Below are 25850 nucleotides of genomic sequence, written 5' to 3'. Positions count from 1 at the left end.
GGGGTGAGAGAGGGGGGGTGAGAGAGGGGGGGGTGAGAGAGGGGGGGGTGAGAGAGGGGGGGGTGAGAGAGGGGGGGGTGAGAGAGGGGGGGGTGAGAGAGGGGGGGGTGAGAGAGGGGGGGGTGAGAGAGGGGGGGTGAGAGAGGGGGGGTGAGAGAGGGGGGGTGAGAGAGGGGGGGTGAGAGAGGGGGGGTGAGAGAGGGGGGGGTGAGAGAGGGGGGTGAGAGAGGGGGGGTGAGAGAGGGGGGGTGAGAGAGAGGGGGGTGAGAGAGAGGGGGGTGAGAGAGAGGGGGGTGAGAGAGAGGGGGGTGAGAGAGAGGGGGGTGAGAGAGAGGGGGGTGAGAGAGAGGGGGGGGAGAGAGAGGGGGGGGAGAGAGAGGGGGGGGAGAGAGAGGGGGGGGAGAGAGAGGGGGGGGGAGAGAGAGGGGGGGGAGAGAGAGGGGGGGGAGAGAGAGGGGGGGGAGAGAGAGGGGGGGGAGAGAGAGGGGGGGGAGAGAGAGGGGGGGGGAGAGAGAGGGGGGGGAGAGAGAGGGGGGGGGAGAGAGAGGGGGGGGGGAGAGAGAGGGAGAGAGGGGGGGGAGAGAGGTAAAGGCATCTGCTACAGATGAGAGAGAGACAACTGATTTATGTATTATGACTTCTTCACTGATGAAAAGGTAAACAATCTTGCTACAAGGACACTTCTTTTGCTCATTAACATTCTTGCTGAGATAGCAGGGAGTGGCCTAGTTTGATGGACATGGACATATTGAGTTGATGGATGGCTGATACCACATCAATGGGGATAAAAAACAGATCTGGGGAGACACCCTCAGTCCTGCCACGAGATACTGCAAGAGAAGGTGGGGGCTTAGAGGACCAAGTCAGGAGAACGGTCACAAAGCTCACAGTCTGGTGGCAAGGCCGGTGGGGGGCTTGTGTGTGTGTGTCCACTCATGCCAGAGTGACAAGCCCACCACGGAAGAACGGTCTAGCCAAGAACGAAGGGGTCATAACCGAATGGCCACATCAGTACAACGGAACAAGATGACAACGGAAGGCTTGCCTGCTGCAGCTGCTCATCTCTCGCTCGCTCTCCAACATTGCAACCCAACAACTACCTCAGCACGACCGGAACTGAACTATATTCTCTTATGGTAATTCACTTACCCCAAGACTTTGATAGAGCTTGTTTTTCCACTGTTGATTATTATTCCTATGCTTGTTTTTATTATTGCTAATCTGTTTTATGTATATTTGCATTTTTGATACTGTATTGTTTAGCTTACTAATAAACACCTTTAGTTACAGTGCCACCAGACTCCAACATATCAGTCCATTTCTGCTGGTCTGTTAACCCAGTGACAGGGTACGTAACACTTCAGAGTAACAAAGTGGTGGTCTGACTAGAATCGTTTTTGTAGGCAACATATCTCAGAAAGCTTCTGATATGTTAATCTTGCAGTTACTTGCAAAATATGGCTCGGTTTTAAGCTGGAAGAGTTCAAGGAACTTCAGAGAAGTTGCAAGCATTTGGTTTCTGTGTGTCTAAAGAACCAGTATCTACTCTGTGTGCATTAAGGTTATTGCATGAACTTCAAGTGCAAGACAAAAATCTATTTGTAAAAATAAATGCAAAGACCAAAGCCCAGATGGATCAATGGAAGCCCAAAAAAAAGAGCCAATGGCATTACGAAAGCAGAGGATTCATCAGATGCTGTTTTAGAGGAGACCAAGAGGAGAGATCAGATCAAAGAGAGCACTAGAAGGATTCATCAGAGAATGGTGATCCAAATGCACCTTCCCAATATCAAGATGCACAAACTAGAAAATGCTGAAGGTTGCTACCACTGTCAGAAGCATTCCTGACTTTTCTCCTCGTTTAGCGAATGATCTGTTTTTATTCATTCCACCAAAGTGCATGACCATATACTCCCCAACACTGTATTCCTTTTGCCACTTCTTTGCCCATTCTTTTCATCTGTCCAAGTCCTTTTGCAGCCTCTCTGCTCCCTCATCACTACCTGCCCCTCCAGCTACCTTCACATTGTCCACAAACTTCGCTACAAAGCCATCAGTTCCATCATCAATAATCAGTGACATTCAACACAAAAAGTAATCCCAACACCAAACTTTATAGAACACTACTAGACTCTGGCAGCCAGTCAGAAAAGGCTCCCTTCATTCCCACTCTGCCTCTTGCCAATCAGCCATGCTAACCATACTTGTTTCTTTTCTGTAGTACCATGGGCCTCATGCTGCTGTTAAAGTCCTCTGAAAATCCAACATCCAGATTCTTCTTTGTCCATTCTACTTGCTGTTCCCTCAATAATTCTATCAGATTTGTCAGGAAAAGTTCTCCCTTAAGGAAACCATGCTGATTTTGGTTTTTATCATGTGCCTCGAAGTAGCCCAAAACCACATCCTTAACATTTGACTCTAGCATCTTCCCAACCACTGAATTTTGGCTAACTGGCCAAAAAATTTCCTTCGTCTACCTCCCGCCCTTAAAGACTGAAGTGACATTTGCAATTTTCCAGATCCTTGGAACTATTCCAGAAACTAGTGTGTCTTGAAAGATCATTCCTAATGCTCCACAATCTCTTCAGCTACCTCTTTCAGAACGCTGGGCTGTAGTTCATCTGGTCTAGGTGACTTTACCTTCAGAACTTTCATTTTCCCAAGCATCTTCTCCCCAATAATAGCAATTACATTCACTTCTGCTCCCTAACCCTCCTGAACTTCCGGCATACTGCTAGTGTCTTCTGCAATGAAGAATGATGCAAAATACCTATCGTATACTACTGCCACCGTAGCAAACTAGCTATTTAGCACATCATAAACAAGAGGTTCTGCAGATGCTGGAAAACCACACAAAAATGAAGGAATTCAGTAGGTCAGGCAGCATCTATGGAGAAGAAGCTGTTGATGTCTTGGGGAGAGACCCTTCAAGACTGGAAAAGTAGGGGAAGCTGGAGGCAGGGGAGATAGTACAAGCTAGCAGGTGATTACTAGGTGAGTGGGAAGTTGGATGGATGGGGACGGGTATGAAGTCAGAAACTTGCAAAAGGCAAGAGGTGGCCTATATCGTTTGTGTTATTACAGAACCAATATGATAAATGTGCACAAAGTCAAATTTCTTCTGGCCTATTCTGACAGGATGACTGGCAGTAAAAGGAGGAACCATGGAAAATAGAGGACATGGTGAATCAATGTTATTTGAAGACTAGCCTCTCAATAACCGAGTGCAGTTCAGCACAAGTTTGATCTTCAATACAGTTCTAAACCAGACCTAGGTCAAAACACAGGTAACAAATAATTTGTTCAGTAAAGCAGAAAGTTAGAATAGAGACTGTATTGGAACAACGGACTTGGATCTCAGCTAGTCCATTACACCATCAATTTCAATTTTGCATATGACTGAAGCACACGACATCATTTTATGTCAATATGTTCCTAGATACTGAACCACCCCCATCTGATGACCAGTTGAACTGCAACAAGTACAGATGCCATTAAAATGTGAAATATCACGTATATAACTAACTTTTATAATCACTGCAGGTAGAACTGAGCAGGTAGTAAGCTAATGCTTTACCTCTGAAAAAAATTGAAAGGTACATTGCCTCATTGAGCTTTCTGTGCTCTTCCGTTTCTCTTTGTAACTGAGAAATTAGTAACAGCTCTCGTTCTTCGGAACTCATTGACCTTTGGTTCGTTTTGCTTCGCCTGAAGGCAACAGAAATAATGGTTCAGCTTTTCGATGCTCTGGCAACTGACATCAACTATATCAAGATTAGTTAGGTCATTCCTACTTTTCCCATCCCAAATGTGTATTCCTGAAAATTTAAATACTAGTCACAGAACGACCATGAAACTGAACAATTACAATTCCAGGAGACAGATTTGGTTCAGAGCCAGTTTTCAGCTGCCATAACTGTAATTCAATACAAAGTCTGCAAAAAACCATCCTGTTCAAGAAACTATGTCCTGAAATGCCAAGACTATCAATTGTAATTTTTAAACTAGTTCCAGAAAGCAGTCTCAACCCACAAATCATTCAAAGTCTTGTCCTATGGCAGCAGTTTGGTATCAAAATCATGCACCACAGAAGTGGGACCTTTGGCCTATGAAATCGATGATTTTGCCCATCTGCTCCAATCCAATTTGCCCATATTAAGTATATACTATTACAATTATTTGAGAGATCAGAGTAGCAGTTCAAGCTGAGACAACAAGTAGGCCAATCTAAGTCAGCAATCAAACAGAGTCCAATGCACCAGTGCAGGGGAGCATGAAAGACTGGATGTTTGGAGCTCTGGCTCAAGGAAGGTGAATCTTGTCAAGTGATGGCTGCAACACAGATGTTTAAAAGAGCAATTCCAATGCAGACATTGACAAGTTTGCACAATCCTGATGACTTCAAATCAACAGATGGGTGGTAGAGGAGTTGTATTCCTAGATCCTCAATGTAGATACTTGAAACAAAGTCAGATAGGTACTAGATGATTGAGGTGTGTGTTGGGCCATCTGTGACAGTGGAAAGCAGACCTTCGATGGCGCAAGCTATTCTGACAATCTGAACATCGAGCAAGCTAATTAAGAATGCAGAAGGAATGCTAATGGTAGTGGACTCAGTGGCTGAAGGGTCTGTTCCTACAGTGGATTCTAAAGCCAAATGCAATGATAAAATTTAAATCTCCTACATATTGACGGAGGAATAAAGGTGGCAAGATAGCGGCTATATTTCATTAGGAGTTTGAAGAGATTTGGTTGTCACCTAAAATATTTGAAAACTTCTATAGATGAACTACAGGGAGCATTCTGACAGGCTGTATCACTGTTTAGTAAGGGGAGAAGGGAAGCTAATGCACAGGACTGAAAGAAATTAAGTTGCAAAATTAATCAGCTCCATCTTGGGTACTAGGAAGGAGGTACAGAAGCTTGAAAGCATACGCTCAGTGATTCAGGAACAGCTTCTTCCCTTCTGCCATCTAATTCTGAAATGAACATCAAATCCATAAACGCTACCTCACTTAAAAATTGTTTTGCACTATTTTTAATCTATTTAGTATACAAACCCCATTTCCAGAAAAGTTGGGATATTTTCCAAAATGCAATAAAAACAAAAATCTGTGATATGTTAATTCACGTGAACCTTTATTTAACTGACAAAAGTACAAGGGAAAGATTTTCAATAGTTTTACTGACCAACTTAATTGTATTTTGTAAATATACAAAAATTTAGAATTTGATGGCTGCAATACACTCAAAAGTTGGGACAGAGTTAAAATAAGATTGAGAAGTGCACAGAATATTCAAGTAACACCGGTTTGGAAGATTACACATTAAGCAGGCTAATTGGTAGCAGGTGAGGTATCATAACTGGGTATAAAAGTAGCATCCATCAAAGGCTCAGTCTTTGCAAGCAAGGATGGGTCCTAGCTCACCCCTTTGTGCCAAAATTCGTGAGAGAATTGTTAGTCAGTTCAAAAGGAATATTTCCCAATGCAAGATTGCAGAGAATTTAGGTCTTTCAACATCTACAGTACATAATATTGTGAAAAGATTCAGAGAATTCAGAGACATCTCAGTGCGTAAAGGGCAAGGTCGGAAACCACTGATGAATGCGCGTGATCTTCGAACCCTCAGGCGGCACTGCCGAAGAAACCATAATGCTACTGTGACAATTACAGCCACCTGGGCTTGGGAGTACTTCGGAAAACCATTGTCACTTAACACAGTCCGTCGCTGCATCCAGAAATGCAACTTGAAACTGTATTACACAATGAGGAAGCCATACATCAACTCTATGCAGAAACGCCGGGGAGTTCTCTGGGCCTGAACTCATCCCAGATGGACTGAAAGACTGTGGAACCATGTGCTGTGGTCAGATGAGTCCACATTTCAGCTAGTTTTCAGAAAAAACGGGTATTGAGTTCTCCGTGCCAAAGATGAAAACAACCATCCTGATTGTTATCAGCAAAAGGTGCAAAAGCCAGCATCTGTGATGGTATGGGGTGCATCAGTGCCCACGGCATGGGTGAGTTGCATGTATGTGAAGGTACCATTGACTGAGGTATACATTAGGATTTTAGAGAGCTATATGTTGCAATCAAGGCGATGTCTCTTCCCGGGACATCCATGCTTATTTCAGCAGGAGAATGCCAGACCACATTCTGCACAGGCTACAACAGCGTGGCTTTGTAGACACAGAGTGCGTGTGCTTGACTGGCCTGCTGCCAGTCTCCTATTGAAAATGTATGGCGCATCATGAAGAGGAGAATCAGACAACGGAGACCACGGACTGTTGAGCAGCTGAAGTCTTGTATCAAGCAAGAATGGACAAAATTTCCAATTGCAAATCTACTGCAATTAGTATCCTCAGTTTCAAAATGACTAAAAAGCGTTATTAAAAGGAAAGGTGATGTAACACAATGGTAAACATGCCTCTGTCCCAACTTTTGTTGTGTGTTGCAGCCGTCAAATTCTAAATTTGTGTATATTTAGAAAATACAATTAAGTTGGTCAGTAAAAGTATTGAAAATCTTTCCTTTGTACTTTTGTCAGTTAAATAAAGGTTCACGTGAATTAACATATCACAGATTTTTGTTTTTTTCATTTTGGAAAATATCCCAACTTTTCTGGAAATGGGGTTTGTACATACTTAGTGTAATGGAGTTATTTATTCTTTCTATTATCATCATCTTGTATTGCATTTTGCTGCTAAGTTTCCAAACTTCACAACACAAACCAGTGATAGTAAGCCTGATTCCAATTACTTTCCTATTCAGAAGACAATGCTGTTCTGTACCAAGAGATTTACTGCAGACTTTAATTAGAAACAAACCTAATTTTTGTCAAGTATAAAGGATAATTTGCTCACGTGTTCAGAGGATGAACTATGCAACTACTTGTTTCAATCTTAGTATTAGCTAATTGCAATGCTTTATATTCAAAGAACAAGTGAATTTTGGTCTTTAACTTACTTGAGTACCATTGGAGTCTTGGGTTGTGTCAGCCTTGGCCTTCGGTGTATCATAAATTCCTCACGATTCCCTGCTGTAGTAGTTGAGGTGTCCCTGATAAAATAGGATTTATTTTTATCAAAGCAAGAATTCAGAATGATATCGAAGTGGTCAACTGATTGTAATAATCTTCCCACATTAGACATTTATTGAACAGTTTCCAGGCATCTGAATTAAAGGAACTGGAAATCAAAGGTGATGCCAGAAACGTGAAAGAAGCATCTGTGGAGCAAATAAAGTTTGTTTTGAATCATAAATCTTGATCAGAACTAAATGCTGCAATTTCAGGGGTGGAGTATTTGGTGCAAGTTAGTGGGGACAATAAATGATGGCAATATTACATCAACAGATATGGCTAGATTGTGAGAAACCAAAATACTAGAAGTGATTCTGGGAGATGAGGAAGTCCCACAGTCTTAAGCATAGACTTCTGTCCAAAGAAGCCAGCATGAGGCAGAGAAAGATTAACGTTGGAATTTTAGTACAGTATTCATTAAAGCAGGGCGCAGAGTGAAAGCAGGGGTCGCAATTCATGCATGTACATTTGGGAATCAGACAAGTTTAGAAGAAGTGAAAATATGTTTCATGGACATGACCTGGACTCATCATACAAATAAAATTGTAAAGAAAGCACCCCTACTTCCTCAGGAGTCTGCAGAGATTCAGCATGTCATCAAGAACTTTGATAAACTTCTATAGATGTGTGGTGGAATGTGTGTTGACTGGCTGCATTACAGCCTGGTATTGGAACATTAATGCCTTTGAGCAGAAAATCCTACAAAAGATAATGGATTCAGTCCAGTACATCACCGAGTAAAAGCCTTCCAACCATTGAGCATATCTACAGGAAACAATGCCATAGAAAAGCAGCACCCAAAGATCCTAACCATCCAGGCTATGCTCTTTACTTGCCGCTACCACCCTCAGGAAGAGGGCACAAGTGCTTCAGGACTCGCACCACCAGGTTCAAGAATATTAACTACCCGTCAACCATCAGGCTCTTGAAAAAAAGGGGATAGCTACACTCATTGTATTTGTGGTGATCCGACAACCAATGGTCTCACTAGAAGGAATGTTTTGTTGTTTCGTGCTCTTTATATTTGCATTTGTATAGTTTATCTTGTTTACAATTACTGTTCTACAGATTTGTAGAATACACCCACAGAAAAAAAGTGTTGTATGTGGTAATATGCCTGTACTCTGATAACAAGTTTTACTTTGAATTCTGAAGTATTACTCATGTTCATTTCCACAAATTATGCCTTACCTGCTGAATATTTCTGATATTGTTTTTATTTCAGGATTTCCACAATTAGATTTAATGTTTCTGGTACAAGTCATGGCATTTGTTGGTTTCTGTCACTGGTGCAGTGCAGGCATAACAAAATCTCCAAGTTGAAATAAAAACAGTGCAAAAGAGGTAGTGTTCATAGACCATTCCGAAGTTTGATCGCAGAGGGGAAGAAGCAGTTTGTAAATTGTTGAGTTTGGCTCTTCAGGCTCCTGGATATCTTCCCTGACAGTAGTAATAAGATGAGAGATGAAACAAACACTTCATGTGGCTTGATTTTTTTTTATATAAATAAATCAGTGTTGAAGAAACTAAGCCCTACCATCAAGTACTAATTTGTTCAGGATATTCAAATATTAAATGAAACAAGGCCAGCATGACCCAAAGAACATTACAGCACAGAAACAGGTCTTTTGGCCCTCCTTGGCTGTGCCAAACCATTTTTCTTCCTAGTCCCACTGACTTACACCTGGCCCATATCCCTCCATACATGGATGAGAGGAGTACCTGTCAAAGTTTATCTTAAATGTAAAAAGTGGGCCCGCATTTACCAATTCATCTGGCAGCTCATTCCACACTCTCACCACTCTGAAGAAGCCCCTCCTAATGTTCCCTTTAAAATTCCCCCTTCACCCTTAACCCATGTCCTCTGGTATTTTCTCCCCTAGCAGTGGAAAAAGCCTGCTTGCATTCACTCTGTCTATACCCATTATAATTTTTATATACCTCTATCAAGTCTGCCCTCATTCTTCTACACTCTAGGGAATATAGTCCTAACCTATTCAACCTTTCTCTGTAACTCAGTTTCTCAAGTCCAGCTTGAGAAAGGTCAGAAAGCTTGCTTTCAGTATAGAGCAAGGGCGACTAGTTCATTTATGAACATTTGCTACAGCCCTAATTGAATCTCAGACCACTGTACAAGTATCCTGTGACAACCACAACCAGGAGAACAAACACAATACAGTTGCAGGTTGTAAAAAAAATATTCTCCATTTTTTGGTGAACAAAGCAATTACCTTCAAGTGGGAATGGGTGACAGACGAGGTAATGTTTATTTAGAAGGATTGGTGTGACCCTTTAAATTGTGCTCAGAAGGCCAACATGACCTCACGCAATTAAGGAAATGTATATACTGATATTTCACAATGATATCGTACAGCGATTGTGCAAGGACCCTACAGGAGGTGGTTAAACCGATTGTCTTACTGGTGGTGGGAAGATCTGTGGGAAGGAATGGGGATACTTAGTGCAGAGAAGTTTCATTCTGATGTTTCAACACAAAGTAACATCAAGGGGTAATTTCATTAAACTTTACTGGGGAGTTTTTTTTTGAAATATCCAGTGTGAGAGAAGAACACAAAGCAACAGAAATCTTCCTTCAATTTTTTTAAAAAAATCTATGCTCCCCATTTTGTGAAGGCCTAATTTTCTTTTATCCTTTCAACAGGCTCCAGCTAATCACTTGGCTAACAGAAAAAGAAAAGTACTGGCCAATTAGTTCTCACCCAGAGTCTGAAATATCCTCAGCATCCAATAAGTCTGGCGACAATGCAGCACTGCCAAAGTGGGAGAAGGAATTTTCTGTGACTTCTGCCGAGGATGTAAATGACAGGGAGTCAACGCGGACAAAAGACATTTCATTGTCCACACTTTCTGCGTCCTCTGCAAAGAAAACACAAAATGATTAGTCAAACTGTGATTGAGGGTGTGCAAGTAGCCAGTTATGAAATATTATGTCAAGACCAAATTTAAAACCTGCACCAACATGTGTCCAGTAGCCTACCAACCTTCAGGCCAGTGACAAAAATGGGAGCTGAAAGGCAATCCATGAGGCCTTATCTGAACAAGGTATGGGTTCACTTTAGGATTTAATCTTGGAGCTCATTTCATTGTGACAATTGGGGGAGGGGAAGCCAATAGACTAACATTTTCTAAAAGATGTCAGATTGCAAGTAGCAGCGATTTTGGCAAGAGCCCAAGATTCAAAGGCACTGCTTTGGAGATTTAACAGTTACAAAATACGCAATACCTAAATCTATGGCAGGTTTAGAATATTGGCAGGCTAGATAATGGTATAATTTTCAAAGATAACAAACTGTGGAGATGCACAGCTTTATTTAAGTAAACATGCTACCAGGATTAAACCATTCCAGATCTCAAAAATGGTTACTTGTACTGCATAGGAAGATCTTTTGGTCCAATCCGTTTGTGCCGCATGTTATGCTGAACTATATTAATCACACTCCCCTGCATTAATTTCTTGTCTTGCTCATTCAAGCAATTCTCCGAATAAATTGCTACTGTTCCTGCCTCCTCCACTACCACTAGCAGCCCGTTACAGATATTAAAATATTTTGTTTGTAGTTTCTCCTTCACATTTTTCTTAAGCCTACAACCCTTAGTTTTAGTCCATTTCAGATTAAAGGAATGTCTATCCTATGTATGCCTCAGTCGCATGTATATCTGTCACATCACTTCAGTTTCCTCATATCAGCAAAGACAGACTCCTTACAATACAAGCACAACTAATTGCTTTGTACTACTACAAGATGTTACACTTTTAATCTACTCAAATATCTGACAGGAGACGTCCACTCAGGGCCAGACACAATTTCCCAGACTAGGTGTCAGTTCCCTGAAATGATTGCTGCATGAAGCCAACATAGAACCAGGATGTAACAGAACAGCTAAGTGAATTTTCCCCAGCCATCAATACCAGTTTGGTGTTAGGGCAAGGGTTGTTAACTGTATGAGCACATTACTTCTCATAAATACTGTAGGGAGCGGTTAATCAAGCCGAATTTAAAAATGGAGACAGCATAATTAGAATATTATAAACACATGAGGATCTACAGATGTCGGAAATCCAGAGCAACACGCACACAAAATGCTTGCAGAACAGAGTGGGTCAGGCAGCCTCTACTGAAGTGAATAAACAGTTGACATTTCAGGCTGAAACCCATCTTCAGGACTGAAAAGGAAGGGGGAAGATGCCGGAATCAAAAGTAGGGGGAGGGGAAGGAGGACAGCTAGAAGGTAATAGGTGAAGCCAGGTGGGTAGGAAAGTAAAAAGGGTTGGAGCAGAGAGTGGTCAAAGGGAGAAATGAAGGAGGTGCCCAGGGGGTGGTGATAGGCAGGTGAATAGAAGCTAAAGGCCAGAGTGGGGAAGGGGAAAAATTACAGTAAAGAGAAATCAATATTCATGACACAAGGCTGCAAGCTACTTAGCTGGAACATGAGGACACCCTGAGATTGTCCTTCTTGTGTTAAAGGAAAGCCATGGAGCAACAACATGTCCCAACAAGAATGGGGATAGGAATTACAATGGTTGGCCACTGGGCAATTCTGCTTTAAGAGGATGGAGCAGTGCTCGAGAAAGCGGTACCCCGATTTATGCTGGGTCTCAACAGTGCAGAGGATGCCATGCCTGAACCATTGAATACATGATCCCAGAATTGCAAGTGTTGCCTCAACTGGAAGGACTATTTGGGGCCCTGATTGGAGGCAAGGGAGAGGGGTAAATGAGCTGGTGTTGCATTTGTCACTTGCAGCGATATATGCAGCCAGGAGGGAAATTAGTGAGGAGGAAAGAACAGACAAAGGAATCAGAGGGTTCAATCCCTGCAGAAAGTGGGTGGTAGGGAGGTAAAGATTTGTTTGGCGGTAGGATCCCGTTCAAGATGGCAGAAGTTGTGAAGAATGGTGTGTTGGATGTAAAGACTCACAAGCTGGTAGGCGAGGGTAGATGTCTGCTGCAGTTCCAGGTCACTGATTATACAAGATCTAACCTCAACCAGTACAATACCATTCTCCAGAAATTACAGTAGAATCAGTTGACATTCCTATTAGAAATCAATATTCATTTTTCCCAGTTTATATAGATGCTACTTTTTAAATATGCCTATTTATAGCTTTGTGTGAGGGAGAAAAATACATGGGATCCTTTCAAGACATCCTTTAAATGGTGTCAGCAAACTTAGACAAACCTGACTGAAACATTAAGGGGTTAAATGCTAACCAGAGCTCCAGCACTCGAGAGCTGACCATGGTCAATTCCAACACGACTCAGTCCAAGACAGTGGTAACTTTTGGAAGTTATTTAGTAGAATCAAACCAAGTTTAATTGTTATTCAAACCATACATGGATACAGCTGAATGAGACAGGTAAGGTGCAAAAACACACACACTCAAAAGAAGGGAAAATAAAGGAACAGAGTCACATAAGAAAACACAATTTTAATCCCAGACCCTAAGCGACAAGTTCCACACATTAACACACACAAAATGTTGGAGTTCCGCAGGCCAGGCAGCATCTAAAAGTACAGTTCATATTTCAGGCCAAGACACTTCAAGTCCCTCAAATTGATAGCTCCTGGCAGTCCAGCCTGTAATTCTACTGACCCAACACTGGAGGGCAGTAGTGAAGGGAGAGGCCAACCCCCCCACCCCAAGCCCAGGTACTGCAGTACAACACAAGCCCAAGGACTGAGGCCTAGTCCTCAATATAACCAAGACAACACTGCTACCTTGCCGCCCGTCTCCCCACCAAATAAGGGAGGCAGGTTTGCAGCAATGTCCAACATGGTCTTGCAATTGTAAAGGAAATGTCCAAGACAGCCGCTGATGGATTCACTGCACACCAACTCTGGCGCCTTTAGGTAGCAGGAAACACTAGGTCAGCTCTTCTGAGCCCAATCCATCTCCTCCTGCAGCCTGACCTCCTTGGCCCAAAGTGATTCTCTCAGCCCAGTGGGCCAACTCCCCTTCTCTGAACTGCAGAGCCAGCCTGGGCTACTCCCGACAACAAGCAGTACACTGGTACGGTGGACCTGCCGTACGTGTAGTCATTGGAGTCTTACTGTGTAGAGAAATATGTAATAAAAGAGAAAAAAACCTTTGGTCGGTTCTCTGCGAGGCTGCTGCGTGTTTACGCGCCGCCATCTTAACGGAAGTTCCCTATTCTCGAGAAACATTGTAAACCATACATAAAAGGGCAAAATTACAGTAAAAATATTGCAGAAATGTTAAACTGCTTTAGAAATAGTATTGTACAGCACAGAAACTCTCCCTTTAACCCGTCCACGCCGACAAGGATATGGGAGGTGGTATTGTTTCACTCAGCTGTTTACATTAAACACGGAGACGTTTAATCAAGAAAGTGATGAGAAATTCAACCATTAAAAACTCTATTTTAAGTTATACCATCATTTTCTTCAATTCGAAGGGTGGGGTTCACGGCAACCATCGGAACTCCGCGTTTTGCCCCACCGACCGGCAGAATTATTTTGGCGCTGTTTTCCATGTTTGCTTCTTTCTCGGTCGAGGGACCTCCAGTGATCGAGTTTAATCTGTAAAGAAATAGCACTATCAACGGTTCTCCTTTCCAACGAAGGTCGCGGCAAGTATGATAAACCAGCCGCAGTAGAAAGTTAAAAAAAAAGAGTTCCAGCTGAAATAACTTTTTAAAGTATGCAAGATTCGTTGCCCAATACGTTCCCAAACCGGCAAAATCGGGACTTGAAACAGGACCAAAAATACTATGCGATTCCTACTGTTACCATCAGTATCGAACACAACTCAAAAAAGAGAAATAATTCATCGAAAAAGGAGATGATTTGCTTTATAAGTCGGCGCACATGAGTTTTAGTTAGATCCTTAATAATGTTATCGAGCAATCTAGAATAACTCCCAGGACTGCAGAGTAATCATTCAATCAAATCGCCAAGTTTATTTTAGTACATACCCCTTTTCTTCTGTCTTCTCAGAGCTTCCTTAATCAGGTTCTATAAAGGGTCTGAATGCTGAATATTTCCTTCGGCTCACTTAATTGTGCGAAATAATTAGTTAATGGCGTCCAATTAAACGAATTGTATTCGGTCCGTGCGCCGGCGGGAGTGGTGCTGGCTGTGGATGTTGGAAAATAGTGCAGGTTTAGGTAAGGAGCATCTTGTAAAGAAGCTGCAGGTGGGAGGTTCGGGTAAGTGCGCGTTGGCAGGATGTTGGAATGACGTTGAATCTGGAAAACGGAAAAAAAAAGACTTTTGGAATGATTTCAAGTGATGGAGAGGAAGTACGGAATATTTTGGGGGAGAAAAATAGAATTTAAGGTATTGTTTAAATTTGACCTGGAGTAGCTGCCGTCCATCAATCCCACTAAGTTGACAACAATGTTGAAATTGGCTATAGGGAATATAGATTGAATTCATACTTTAAAAGGAGGTAATGTGTTAATTGTAAGGATAAGAAACAGTGTGGGAAGACAGTACTACGTTTGAAGACTTGACAAAAATATACTCTCCACTTTCATGTTGCATGATGAAAGTAGAGATATTAGGGGTGTTGTAGCAGGTGTCCTGGTGGAAATTTTGATAGAAGAAATTAAATCTTATTTATCGGGAGGCAAGGTTAAGGAGGTAAAAAGTTGCAAGTAGTCAGAAATGGGGAAAGGATGGATAGATTAACAGTATTAATATATTTTAATGAAGTGACACTCCCTGATAGTTTGGGATATGTTAGTTATAATGTACAAACTTGTATTCTACCTCTGCTTAGAGATTTGGGCATGTTGCTGGAAACTAAGATGAGTTAAGTGTGGTGGGGAATATAAGCATGAAGATTGTGAAGGTATAAAGTATAATTGTTGTACTTTCAGAGGAGAACATAGTGCAGCTTTTAGAGGATGTGAGGTGCTGAAGTTGAACAGGTTAATATACAGTTAGGCGTGTCTCATGTAGAGGCCTTGCAAAAAGTTAAGCTGAATGTTGATAAAGAATTACCAGTCAGCAGAATGTGAAGTCAAATGCATATGTTGGCATCACAGCTTTCTTACTAAGATACTTTAGTTGATAAAATGCAGTTTGTGATGTTTATAATGGATGTAGTGAGTTTTAATGCTCAGCCATCTAGTTGTTTTAAAGTACATTTATCAAAATATGTATACACTAAACAACCTTGAGATTTGTCTCTTAGTATACAGCCACCAAAATAAGACACCCTAAAAAGGAACATATAGCTATAAAGAGGACTGTCTAACACTCAATGTGCAGAGAATAAAAACCACATCATGCCCTTATAAAAGACCCCATAAAAAATAAAAGAATAACATAACCCATTTAAAAAGACCATCAGACACCTAATGTTCAAACAGTAACTGCACACAAATAGAGTTTCTGAATTAAGTCCACAAGATAGTCTGAGCCCCATTTGAACTGGCTCTTGACCTTTTTGATCTGGCTCAGTACTTAACTCTCTGTCTGAACAAAGGGTCCTGCTGCTTGGATAGGCTGGACATCGTTGCCTTGATTTGGCCTGTAAATACACTCTGGGGCCTGGACCTTATGGTGTTGATTCAGCCGAGGCCCACGCTTTCCTGCTCTTCCATGCTCCTAGTGATGGACCCACTGCCTGGGTTCTGCTGGATCGAGTTACCTCCAAGTTTAAAAGGAAGTTACAGACTATTACTTGCAATGATCGTTTGCCCAAAAAAGTGGTTAATGAAGTGTTTAGTCACTAGCCTTATTTTGTTAGCCACCATCCAGAAGTTGCTGAGGTTCACCAGTGCCATCTTAAAACAGAAGAACTATGAAGTTTAGACAGTATCTGTAGCTCTAGCTCACTAAGGGTTGCATAGTGTGGGGATTTTAATGCACATAGTTCACTACCAAGGTTGTTCACAGAATGATAATAGTTTGATTGTGGAAGAATTTTTGGATATTTCCCATCTTGTGTGCCTTACTGATGAGAGGGGTATGAGATTTAATGTTCATAATAGTTCTGAAGCTGCTATAGATTTAACTTTCGCTTCAAACATTCTGGCTGAAATGAGTGAGTAGGATGTCATGGGAGATGAAACATTGGGGAGTGATCATTATACTATATTTAGAAGCTTGAGTTTGGATTTATATAGGGGACAGTTTTAGGCAGTGTAATTTATGTAAAGCAAATTGCAAGAATGGTTAAGGTTTTATGTGATAAATGTCTGTCAGAGTTGAATGTTGAGGATGGTGTGGATTTCTGCAATGAAACGTTATGGTCACATTATTCATCAAACTGCAGTGGAATTGATTCCTATTAAAAAGAGCATGTAGAGGAGAAAGGCTGTACTATGGTGGACTGAGGAGTGTGCAGAGGCAGTTAGGGAGAGTGTGCAGTGAATAAACAATGTAGGGATGTTTTAAGTGATGTGTTGGAAGCCAGTTGTAGCAATGATAGTGATGTAGAGTTTACTTTGTGTTAATTTAAGAAAACTGTTAATAGAATAGGCCAGATGGTTCAAGGAAAGGATGACGTATGTTATTGTATGCTTAAACATATGGCTGACAACTCTCTTGAGGTAATACTTTTGGATTGTATTTGGAGTTTAGCCCATCTTTCTGCCTCCCATGGAAAATGGCAGTAGTAGTGCCTATTCTAAAACCCGGGAAACATTCTAAAACCCGGGAAACCCCAATCGGATCTTTCTAGAGATAGACCAATATCATTAATGTATCATTTGTGTAAACCTGAGGAACATATGGTAATAGAGTAGTTGAATTATATTTTGGAAAAGACAGGTGATGTAGTGTTTTATCAGAATGAACTTCGGAAGGGCAGAATGGCATTGGATTCAGTTTTATGCTTGGAAGATGATATTAGGAAAACACAGATAAATAAAGAAGTTGTAATAGCAATACTTTTGATATTGAAAAACATATGTTATGGAGGGAGGGTCTTTTGATTATCAAAATTAAGAGTGAGGATAGATAATCGGATAGAGATAGAGCTAGATAATTTTAGTTGGTTCTTATAGAAACAGAAAACCTACAGCACAATACAGGCCTTTTGGCCCACAAAGCTGTGCTGAACATGTCCTTAGAAATTACCTAGCGTTATCCATAGCCCTCAATTTTTCTAAGCTCCATGTACCTATCCAGGAGTCTCTTAAAATACCCTATTGTTTCTGCCTCCACCACTGTCGCTGGCAGCCCATTCCATGCTCTCACCACTGTCTGCACTTTAAAAATAAATAAATAAATTATCCCTGACATATCCTCTGTACCTACTTCCAAGCACCTTAAAACTATGCCGTCTTTTGCTGGCCATTTCAGCCCTGGAAATAAACCCACTAATTATCCACACGATCAATGCCTCTCATCATCTTGTACACATCTATCAGGTCGCCTCTCATCCTCCATCACTCCAAGGAGAAAAGGCCGAGTTCACTCAACCTATTCTCATAAGGAATGCTCCCCAAACCAGGCAACATCATTGTAAATCTCCTCTGCACCCTTTCTATAGTTTCCACATCCTTCCTGTAGTGAGCCGACCAGAACGAGCACAGTACTCCAAGTGGGGTCTGACCAGGGTCCTATACAGGTCCTTTATTATGACAGTTTATCCAGATAAGGATAGCTAAGGAATATTTGGGCTTCTATGAGATAGAGAATGGAACCCCACAAGGCAGTATTTGTAGTCTTGTTTAATATTATGATTAATGATACTTCTCTGAGATGGGTACTGGAGTGGGTAAATCAATTTTTGTAGATGAGTGAACTTTATGGATTAGAAGTAGAAATTTCAATTTAACTATATAGGATGCAATTAGCGATTAATAAGGTTGAACAGTGGGCAAATAAATGGGGTTTAAGCCTTCAATAGCTAAGTCACAAGTTGTGTGTTTTACAAAGATAATAAACAGACATGCACTTGATTTGAAATTTTATGGTCAAACTCTTCAAGTGTCAGTGGTAAGATTTCTCAGCATGTGGCTGGATAATAAGCTGACATGGAAACACCATATCAGTAAAATAACTGATAAATGTAAAGGAGCATTAATTATTCTCAGGTGGGTATTCTTGGAGTGCTACACAAAATTCTCCATTGAACATTTAAATTTGTTTAATTAGACCTGTACTTGATTTTGGCTGTGTGGCTTATGGATGAGCTTCATCTTCAAATTTAAAATGTCTGGATGTGATACAAGCACAGGCTTTAATACTGTGTTGTGGTGCAGGAAGGTCCTCTCCAGTTTTGACTTTACTGGTTGAGTTGGAATAATTACGCTTACAGTTGCAGAGGCTGAAGTTGATGTTAACATGTGGGATTAATTTGAGGGCACAGAGAAATGATCACCCTGTTAAATGTTGGAAGACTGTTGGGAACATAAGAGTGTTTTTAGTTTTGGGTGGCTGGTTTCTGATCGTGCTAGGAATAAGGGCTTGCTGGATTATGCAATGTATCTTACTGTCACTTTCTCAGTTACCCCACCTTGGTTATTTCTCAATGACTTTAGTTAATTTTAGGTTGCATGGTTTAATGAAGTCCAAGGGACCTGATCTGCTTGAGGATCTGTTGGTTTATCAATATGTTAAGGAAAATTATTCTGATATGTGAATCATTTTTACTACAGACCAGAAGATAATTTGACTGAATTCCTCAGTGGACAGCCAGAGTGGGCTGGTTTGATGGGCTAAGCCATTCAAAACTGATTGACACCTGAGACCCCGTGAGTAGGGATAAAAGTGAGGTCTGGGGAGACACCCCTCAGATGCACCAAGAGACAAACTAGTGAGCACTGCTTAAGTGTTAGAACCCACGAGAAAAGTGGGGGGCATCAGTGACCGAATGAAGGATCGGTAAATTTTAACTCGGTGTTTATAGTGAGGCTGGTGGGGGCTTGTGTGTGTGTGTGTGTGTGTGTCCACCCTTGACTGGGTGACGAGTCCACCATAGAAGAATGGTCTAGCTAGAGGATCACTTCTCCCTCTCTCCCCCCTCTCCCCTCCCCCCCTCTCTCCCCCCCTCTCTCCCCCCCTCTCTCCCCCCCTCTCTCCCCCCCTCTCTCCCCCCCTCTCTCCCCCCCTCTCTCCCCCCCCTCTCTCCCCCCCCCTCTCTCCCCCCCCTCTCTCCCCCCCTCTCTCCCCCCCCCTCTCTCCCCCCCCTCTCTCCCCCCCCTCTCTCCCCCCCCTCTCTCCCCCCCCTCTCTCCCCCCCCTCTCTCCCCCCCCTCTCTCCCCCCCTCTCTCCCCCCCCTCTCTCCCCCCCTCTCTCCCCCCCTCTCTCCCCCCCTCTCTCCCCCCCTCTCTCCCCCCCTCTCTCCCCCCCTCTCCCCCCTCTCCCCCCCTCTCCCCCCCCTCTCCCCCCCCTCTCCCCCCCCTCTCCCCCCCCTCTCCCCCCCCTCTCCCCCCCCTCTCTCCCCCCCTCTCTCCCCCCCTCTCTCCCCCCCTCTCACCCCCCCCTCTCACCCCCCCCTCTCACCCCCCCCTCTCTCCCCCCCTCTCTCCCCCCCTCTCTCCCCCCCTCTCTCCCCCCCTCTCTCCCCCCCTCTCTCCCCCCCTCTCTCCCCCCCCTCTCTCCCCCCCTCTCTCCCCCCCTCTCTCCCCCCCTCTCTCCCCCCCTCTCTCCCCCCCCCTCTCCCCCCCCTCTCCCCCCCCTCTCCCCCCCTCTCCCCCCCTCTCCCCCCCCTCTCTCCCCCCCCTCTCTCCCCCCCCTCTCTCCCCCCCCTCTCTCCCCCCCCTCTCTCCCCCCCCTCTCTCCCCCCCCTCTCTCCCCCCCCTCTCTCCCCCCCCTCTCTCCCCCCCCTCTCTCCCCCCCCCTCTCTCCCCCCCCTCTCTCCCCCCCCCTCTCTCCCCCCCCTCTCTCCCCCCCCTCTCCTCCCCCCCCCCCTGCAGTATCCTCTAATGTGTTGGATTGTGTCTGGTTTTTCTTGGTATCTTCTGCATTTATTGTCTTGAATGTGTTTTTTTTAATGTGTTTTTGATAATTTTTTGTGTAAATCACCCGTTCCTCTATTGCCACGAGGAATACTTCTGTTTCTGGGAAGAGATCTCCAACTCTGAGCGGTAGATATCGAGGAATGACTAGTTGGTGAGTTGCGGGAGCCCACCGCCGTGAAGAACTGTACTTTGAGTCCAGGTGTTGATCATAGACTTTGACAGATTCCCCAGGATCCTCAAAAAGGAAAGAAGAGATAGTAAAGAGAAGAATTTAAGCTGTTTTGCAGGTAGATTTGGAGGAGGCGCCCAATGGCACCATCTTAGCTTCTTGTTGGTCATTTTTTTTGTTTTATAAAATTTTGTATTAACCATCTAGTCCTGTATTACAACAAGGAAGCCCTGCATCTGTGAAGAGCTTTCCAACTCTGAGCTAGCCATTCAATGCATCTTTGTTGACATCTAGTCTGCTCAGATCGTGAGGATGTCTTCCATGGTGGTTCATGCTCTTACTTCCATAGTGGTAATTTCTTCATTGTTCTGGGTTGTGCTTTCATTTAAGTTCAGTGGTATGTATTTCTTATCAGAGTTGTAGCTACTTGCATGGAGTGCCAAATCCTCTTTTCATTGATGAAAATATATCCTTTGAAGTTTTATCTGACTGTGTAGTTTTTTTCCTATGTCTGTTATTTCTTTTCCTCCTCCTGTCCTAGTGTTAATCTAAGTGCATTCAAGTGTACAGTGTTTTCTAGTATTTGTCATCTTGGTTCTTATTTTTTGTAAATTTTCCAGAACAATTTCAGAGCAAAGATATTCTGCCAAAAGAATATGAAAATATGGGTATAGTGAAAATGTCTACTGCCGTTGTTAAATTTTTACTATAGAGCACTGTTTGGCAGATTTTCTTAAGCCTTAAAGTAAATTCAGTTGGAGGTTTTCCCTTTATCACAGTATGATCTAGTTGGTTATTGATATCTGAAAAATATGTTTCAAACTCATCCATCAGTTGTATTGTATCCTGCTGGCACCTTTCCTTATGTTTAAGATTATGCACTTATCTCATCCAAAATTTATGATTATATCTTTCAAAACTAATTCTAATATTTGACCTAATTGCTTTATCTTTACTGAAGCATGTGTGTCTAATTTCAAATTTTCTATGCATGGAAGGTGTGTCAGGTTTGTTTGGTTGTTTCTGCTTTGACTTCCTATTTTCATCCAATTCAGTAAGTTAGAGAGCAAGTTTAAAACTAGACCAAAACATCGTGGGCTTACAGAGTTGCCCTCGAAAATGCCTCGGTTTATTTTGATAACGGTGGTTCTTTTTCATCATTAGGACAGGTTAATTACAGTACACCAATGCCTCATTAAATGTTGTAGAAATTTCCCAAATATGTGGTGTAGTTTGTGTGTGTGAGACAGAAGCAAATCATTTTTGGTAGGCAATATATCAACATGAATTATTTATTTTAGTGATTTAAATTATTATTGTTGTATTTTAATATTTTCTGTGGTAATGCTGGTAAAACCTGAGGTATGGGCATAGGCAAGCACATTCATTTCTTATCCGCTAGAAACCTTTGGACTATTCCAGTGGTTTTGAGGATTGTGGCTTTGCATAAATATTGCTATGTAGGCCTAATTGTGTAGTGTCTTTGGGATGATACCAGTTGTAGATATTTCATTGGGAGAATATATACCCTGTTCATGTTCCATAGTGTTTTAATTTCCTCTTAATTCACCATATTTCTGGTGTTTTTCACTTACTGATTTCTGTATGTTATGTGCATTTGGAATAGCTACTCAGAAGGTTGATCTTGCTTGTTTATTCTGTAATATTATATCCAGATGGATTGTCTTATCTATAATAATCAATCAATCAGACATAATATAATTTGTAGGATTCTGACTCTTTAAAAACTGGGTCAACTCTTTATTTATAGTCAGGTATGGTGTCTTACATTTTAAAGCAAGGTTTTGGTGATTGATGTTTGCCACTGTGTAAGTAATCGGATTGAATTAAATTGCTGTAGAATCCTGTAATGTTTTCAATTGTCTTTAGCTTCTCTTGGCATTTTCTGCATTTATTATCTTGTATTTTTTTCGTTATTTATTATGTATTTTTGATAATAGAATTTTCATAATTGTAATATGAATATTTTTTCTATTGTATTTGCACTGTTTGTTGTCCTTTGCTCATTGGTTGTTTGCTTGTCCCGTTGGTTGTGACCATCATTGATTCCATTGCGTTTCTTGGATTTGCTGTGTATGCCCACAAGAAAATAAATGTGTTGTATATGGTGACATATATACACCTTGATAATAAATTTGCTTTGAACTTTACTGTCTGAATGCTGGAAAATATTGCTTTCATATCCTTCTCCATCACATTTTCTGTCAGGTTATTCCAGAAGCCTACCACTCACTGCAAAAAAAAAAATAAAAATCTATAAATCCTACTTAAACACCCCATCTCCCATTTCAATATATCTGTGCGAGGAAAACAGGTCAGATTTCCCTGTCCATGTCTCTTATAATTTTAATATTTCTATCATCTCTCTGACACTGCGTCTGGCACTGTGGCTCAGAAGAGAGGTGAAGCAAACTGCAGTAGTCATAGGAGATTCCATAGTTAGAGGAATAGAAACAAGATTTTGTGGATATGATAGAGACACCCAGATGGTATAGGGTCTCCCAGGTGCCATGGCCAGGAATGTCTCAGACTGGGTCCACTGTATTCTAATGCATGAGCGTGAGTAGCCAAAAATCTTAGTATATTTAGCACCAATGACATGGGTAGGAAAGGTGAGGTGAAGAGAGATTTTAGGGAGCTAGGTTGCAAATTGAAAAGCAGAACCCTCAGGGTAAGAATAGCATAATTTGGCCAATGAATGTATGGCTGAGAAAATGGTACAGGAGGCAAGGGTTCAGATTTCTGAATATGGGATCTCTTCTGGGAAGGTACAACTGTACAAAATGGACAGATTACACCTGAACCTGAGGGAGTCTAATATAATTGTGGGTAGGTTTGCTGAAGCTGTTTGGGAGGGTTTAAACTAATTTGTCAGGGGGATGGGCACCAGAGTGATGGGGTTGAGGATGGGGTAGTTGGTTTACAAAGAGAAGCAGTGTGTTGCAAGACTACTAGCAAGGAGAGGCTAATGATTGGGCAACATTGTAGTAAAAGTGGGGCAAAATTGAAAAAGGTGATGGATATGGATTGAAGGTGTTATATTTGAAAGCATGCAGTATATGGAATGAAGTAGATGAATCTGTAGTACAGTTACAGTTTGGCATGTATGACATTGTAGACATCATTGAATTATTGCTGAAAGTAGATTATAGCAGGGAATTTAACATCCAAGGATACACATGGTATTGAAAGGTCAAGCAGGTTGGGGGGTGGGGGAGCTGTGTTGTTTTAAAAAAAAAAGAAGGAAATCAAATCATGAGAAAGAGGTGACATAGTATCTGAAGTAAAATCATTGTGGATAGAGCTAAGAAACTGATGGGGGCTAAATACAGACCTTCAAACAGTAGTACAAATTTGGTCTACGAATTACAATGGGCAATAGAAAATGCATGTCAAGCAGGCAATGTTATGATAGCCACCAGGGATTTCAATATGCGAGTAGATTGGGAAAATTTTGTTGGTGCTGGACCCCAAGAAAGGGAATTTGTAGAATGTATACAAGATGGCTTTTTAGATGGCTTTTTGTATGTTGAACCCACCGGGGATCTGCTATTTTTGGCGAGCTGTTGTGTAATGAACCAGAATTGATTAGAGAGTTTAGATAAAGGAACTCTACATGATAGTGATCATGATATGGTAGAATTCACCCTGAACTTTGAGAAGTGAGAAGCAAAAGTCAGATTTATAAGCATTACAGTGGAGTAAAGGCATGAGCGAGGAGCTGACTAAAATTGATTGGAAGGGAACACTAGCAGGGATGATGGCAGAGCAGCAATGGCTGGTAATTCTGGGAGCAATTTGGAAGGCACAGGATAGATACATCCCAAAGAAGAAATATTCTAAAGGCAGGAGGATGCAACTATGGCTGAGAAGAGAAGTCAAATCCAACATGAAAGCCAAAGAGAAGGCATGTATAATAGAGCAAAAATTTGTGGGAAGTTAGAGGATTGGGTATCTTTTAAAAATCAACAGAAGGCAACTAAAAATGTCCATAAAAGAAAGAAAAGATGAAATGCAAAGGTAAGCTAGCCAATAATTTTAAAGAGGTGCCAAAGGTTTCTTCAGATGCATGAAGTGTAAGAGAGAGGCAAGCATAGATATCAGACTACTGGAAAATGATGCTGGTGACATAGTTATGGGGGACAAAGAAATGGCTGAAGAACCGCATAAGTATTTTGCATTAATTTTCAGTGTGGAAGACACTAGCAGTATGCTGGAAGTTCAGTAGTGTCAGGGGCCAGAAGTCTGTGTTGTAACCTGCAGTAAGGAGAAGGTGCTTGAGAAATTGAAAGATGTGAAGGTAGATAAGTCACCTGGACCAGATAGACTATACCCCAGAGTTCTGAATGGGGCAGCTGAAGAGATTATGGAGGCATTAGTAATGATTTTTCAAGAATTAATGGATTCTGGCATCGTACCAGAGGACTGGAAAATCACAACATCACTCTTCTTCAAGAAAGGAGAGAGGCAGAAGAAAGGCCATTTAGCCTTTAGTCATTGGAAGACATTGGAGTTAATTATTAAGGTGCAACTGATCTCATCAGGAAATGACATTTTAAACCAATCTCCAAATTAGCTGTAAGCTGGGTGAGTTTTTGGAAAGACATTGGAAGTAAACCTAGCACCAAACACATGATGAAGCCTGCTGTTAAATTTGGAGAAGCGTTCAGTGCAATGGTCCTAGCAGGGATTGGAGACACCACACTTGGAGAATAGAGTTTGTTACAGAGAAAACAGGAAAGCGTGGCTTCAAAATGATTCTTACTGAATGGTGGAGCAAGCTCGATGGGCCAGATGGCCTACTCCTGCTCCTATTTCTTATGTTCTTATGAAATTTCAGCTCATTTGACAGCGAGATAGCAAGCAGTTGAACCAAAAATGGTTGGGATCAGGCCCTTTGGATTGATGCCTATAGGAAGATTATTAGATGACATTTCAAATGAGTCTATTGAGTTATTTCATTAATGGCACACTGTTTGATTTTCCAATGTTCCTTAAATCATAATTCATAAGATATCAATTTGTTATTTAAGTAATCACAACAAAGATTAAAGTATTTGAAACATTGTAATGGTGGAAGAACTGGATGAGTATTTTATAAGACCATAAGATATAGGAGGAGCATTAGGCCATTTGGACCATTGAATCTGCTCTGCTGTTTCATCATGACAGATCCAATTTTCCTCTCAGCCCCAATCTCTTGCTTTTTCCCTGTATCCCTTCATGCCCTGACCAATCCAGAATCTGTCAACCCCTGCCTTAAATATACAGAAAAACATAGCCTCCAGTCTAAACTTATTGTCTGTGCTGATAATTTAACTATTTTCTGTTTTTCTAATTTTGAATTGGTCTTCACTGTGGAAGACACTAGCAGTATGCCAAAGTTTGAGAGTGTCAGGGGACAGAAGTGTGTGAAGTTGCTTGTAGTAAGGAGAAGGTGTTTGGGAAACTGACAGGTGGTATCCCATTAAGTCGATTTCATAATTTTCTCCTTCCTTGTAAAATAACTGGGCTCCCATTCAGTTTAGTGGTGAGACTGACTTTGAATGATTTCTTACGTTTCAGAATTGGTTTTATGCCCGCTAAACAGACTTGGACAATGGAGCAAAATTGAATTGTTCCCTCACTCGGTATGCTACTAATGAAATTGTGGACAGTGTGCCACACACC

General features: G+C 41.9%; 1 protein-coding gene and 1 long non-coding RNA gene across 3 annotated transcripts in view; one reads left to right on the top strand and one right to left on the bottom strand.

The window, feature by feature from the left end:
- Nucleotides 1–9881, top strand: part of LOC132381832 (uncharacterized) — a 25667-nt gene extending 15786 nt beyond the window's left edge. The window contains exon 3 of the long non-coding RNA XR_009508127.1: nt 9746–9881. This is a non-coding gene — a long non-coding RNA (uncharacterized LOC132381832). The remainder of the gene's footprint in view (nt 1–9745) is intronic.
- Nucleotides 1–14215, bottom strand: part of LOC132381829 (targeting protein for Xklp2-like) — a 22606-nt gene extending 8391 nt beyond the window's left edge. Inside the window, exons 1-5 of one of the 2 annotated variants that reach the window (XM_059951445.1) lie at nt 14042–14215; nt 13501–13646; nt 9804–9960; nt 6969–7061; nt 3578–3708 (exon numbers count right to left, since the gene is read on the bottom strand). In XM_059951445.1, coding sequence (XP_059807428.1) covers nt 3578–3708; nt 6969–7061; nt 9804–9960; nt 13501–13600 — 481 coding nt within the window. In that variant the 5' untranslated portion in view covers nt 13601–13646; nt 14042–14215. Of the gene's footprint in view, nt 1–3577; nt 3709–6968; nt 8524–9803; nt 9961–13500; nt 13647–14041 lie in introns of those variants that run through there. The other variant, XM_059951446.1, reaches the window with a different exon arrangement.
- Between the last annotated feature and the right edge of the window lie 11635 nt (nt 14216–25850).

Source organism: Hypanus sabinus, chromosome 26 (genome assembly GCF_030144855.1).
Source record: "Hypanus sabinus isolate sHypSab1 chromosome 26, sHypSab1.hap1, whole genome shotgun sequence".
Taxonomy (NCBI): domain Eukaryota; kingdom Metazoa; phylum Chordata; class Chondrichthyes; order Myliobatiformes; family Dasyatidae; genus Hypanus; species Hypanus sabinus.
This window is presented reverse-complemented; position numbering and strand designations above follow the sequence as displayed.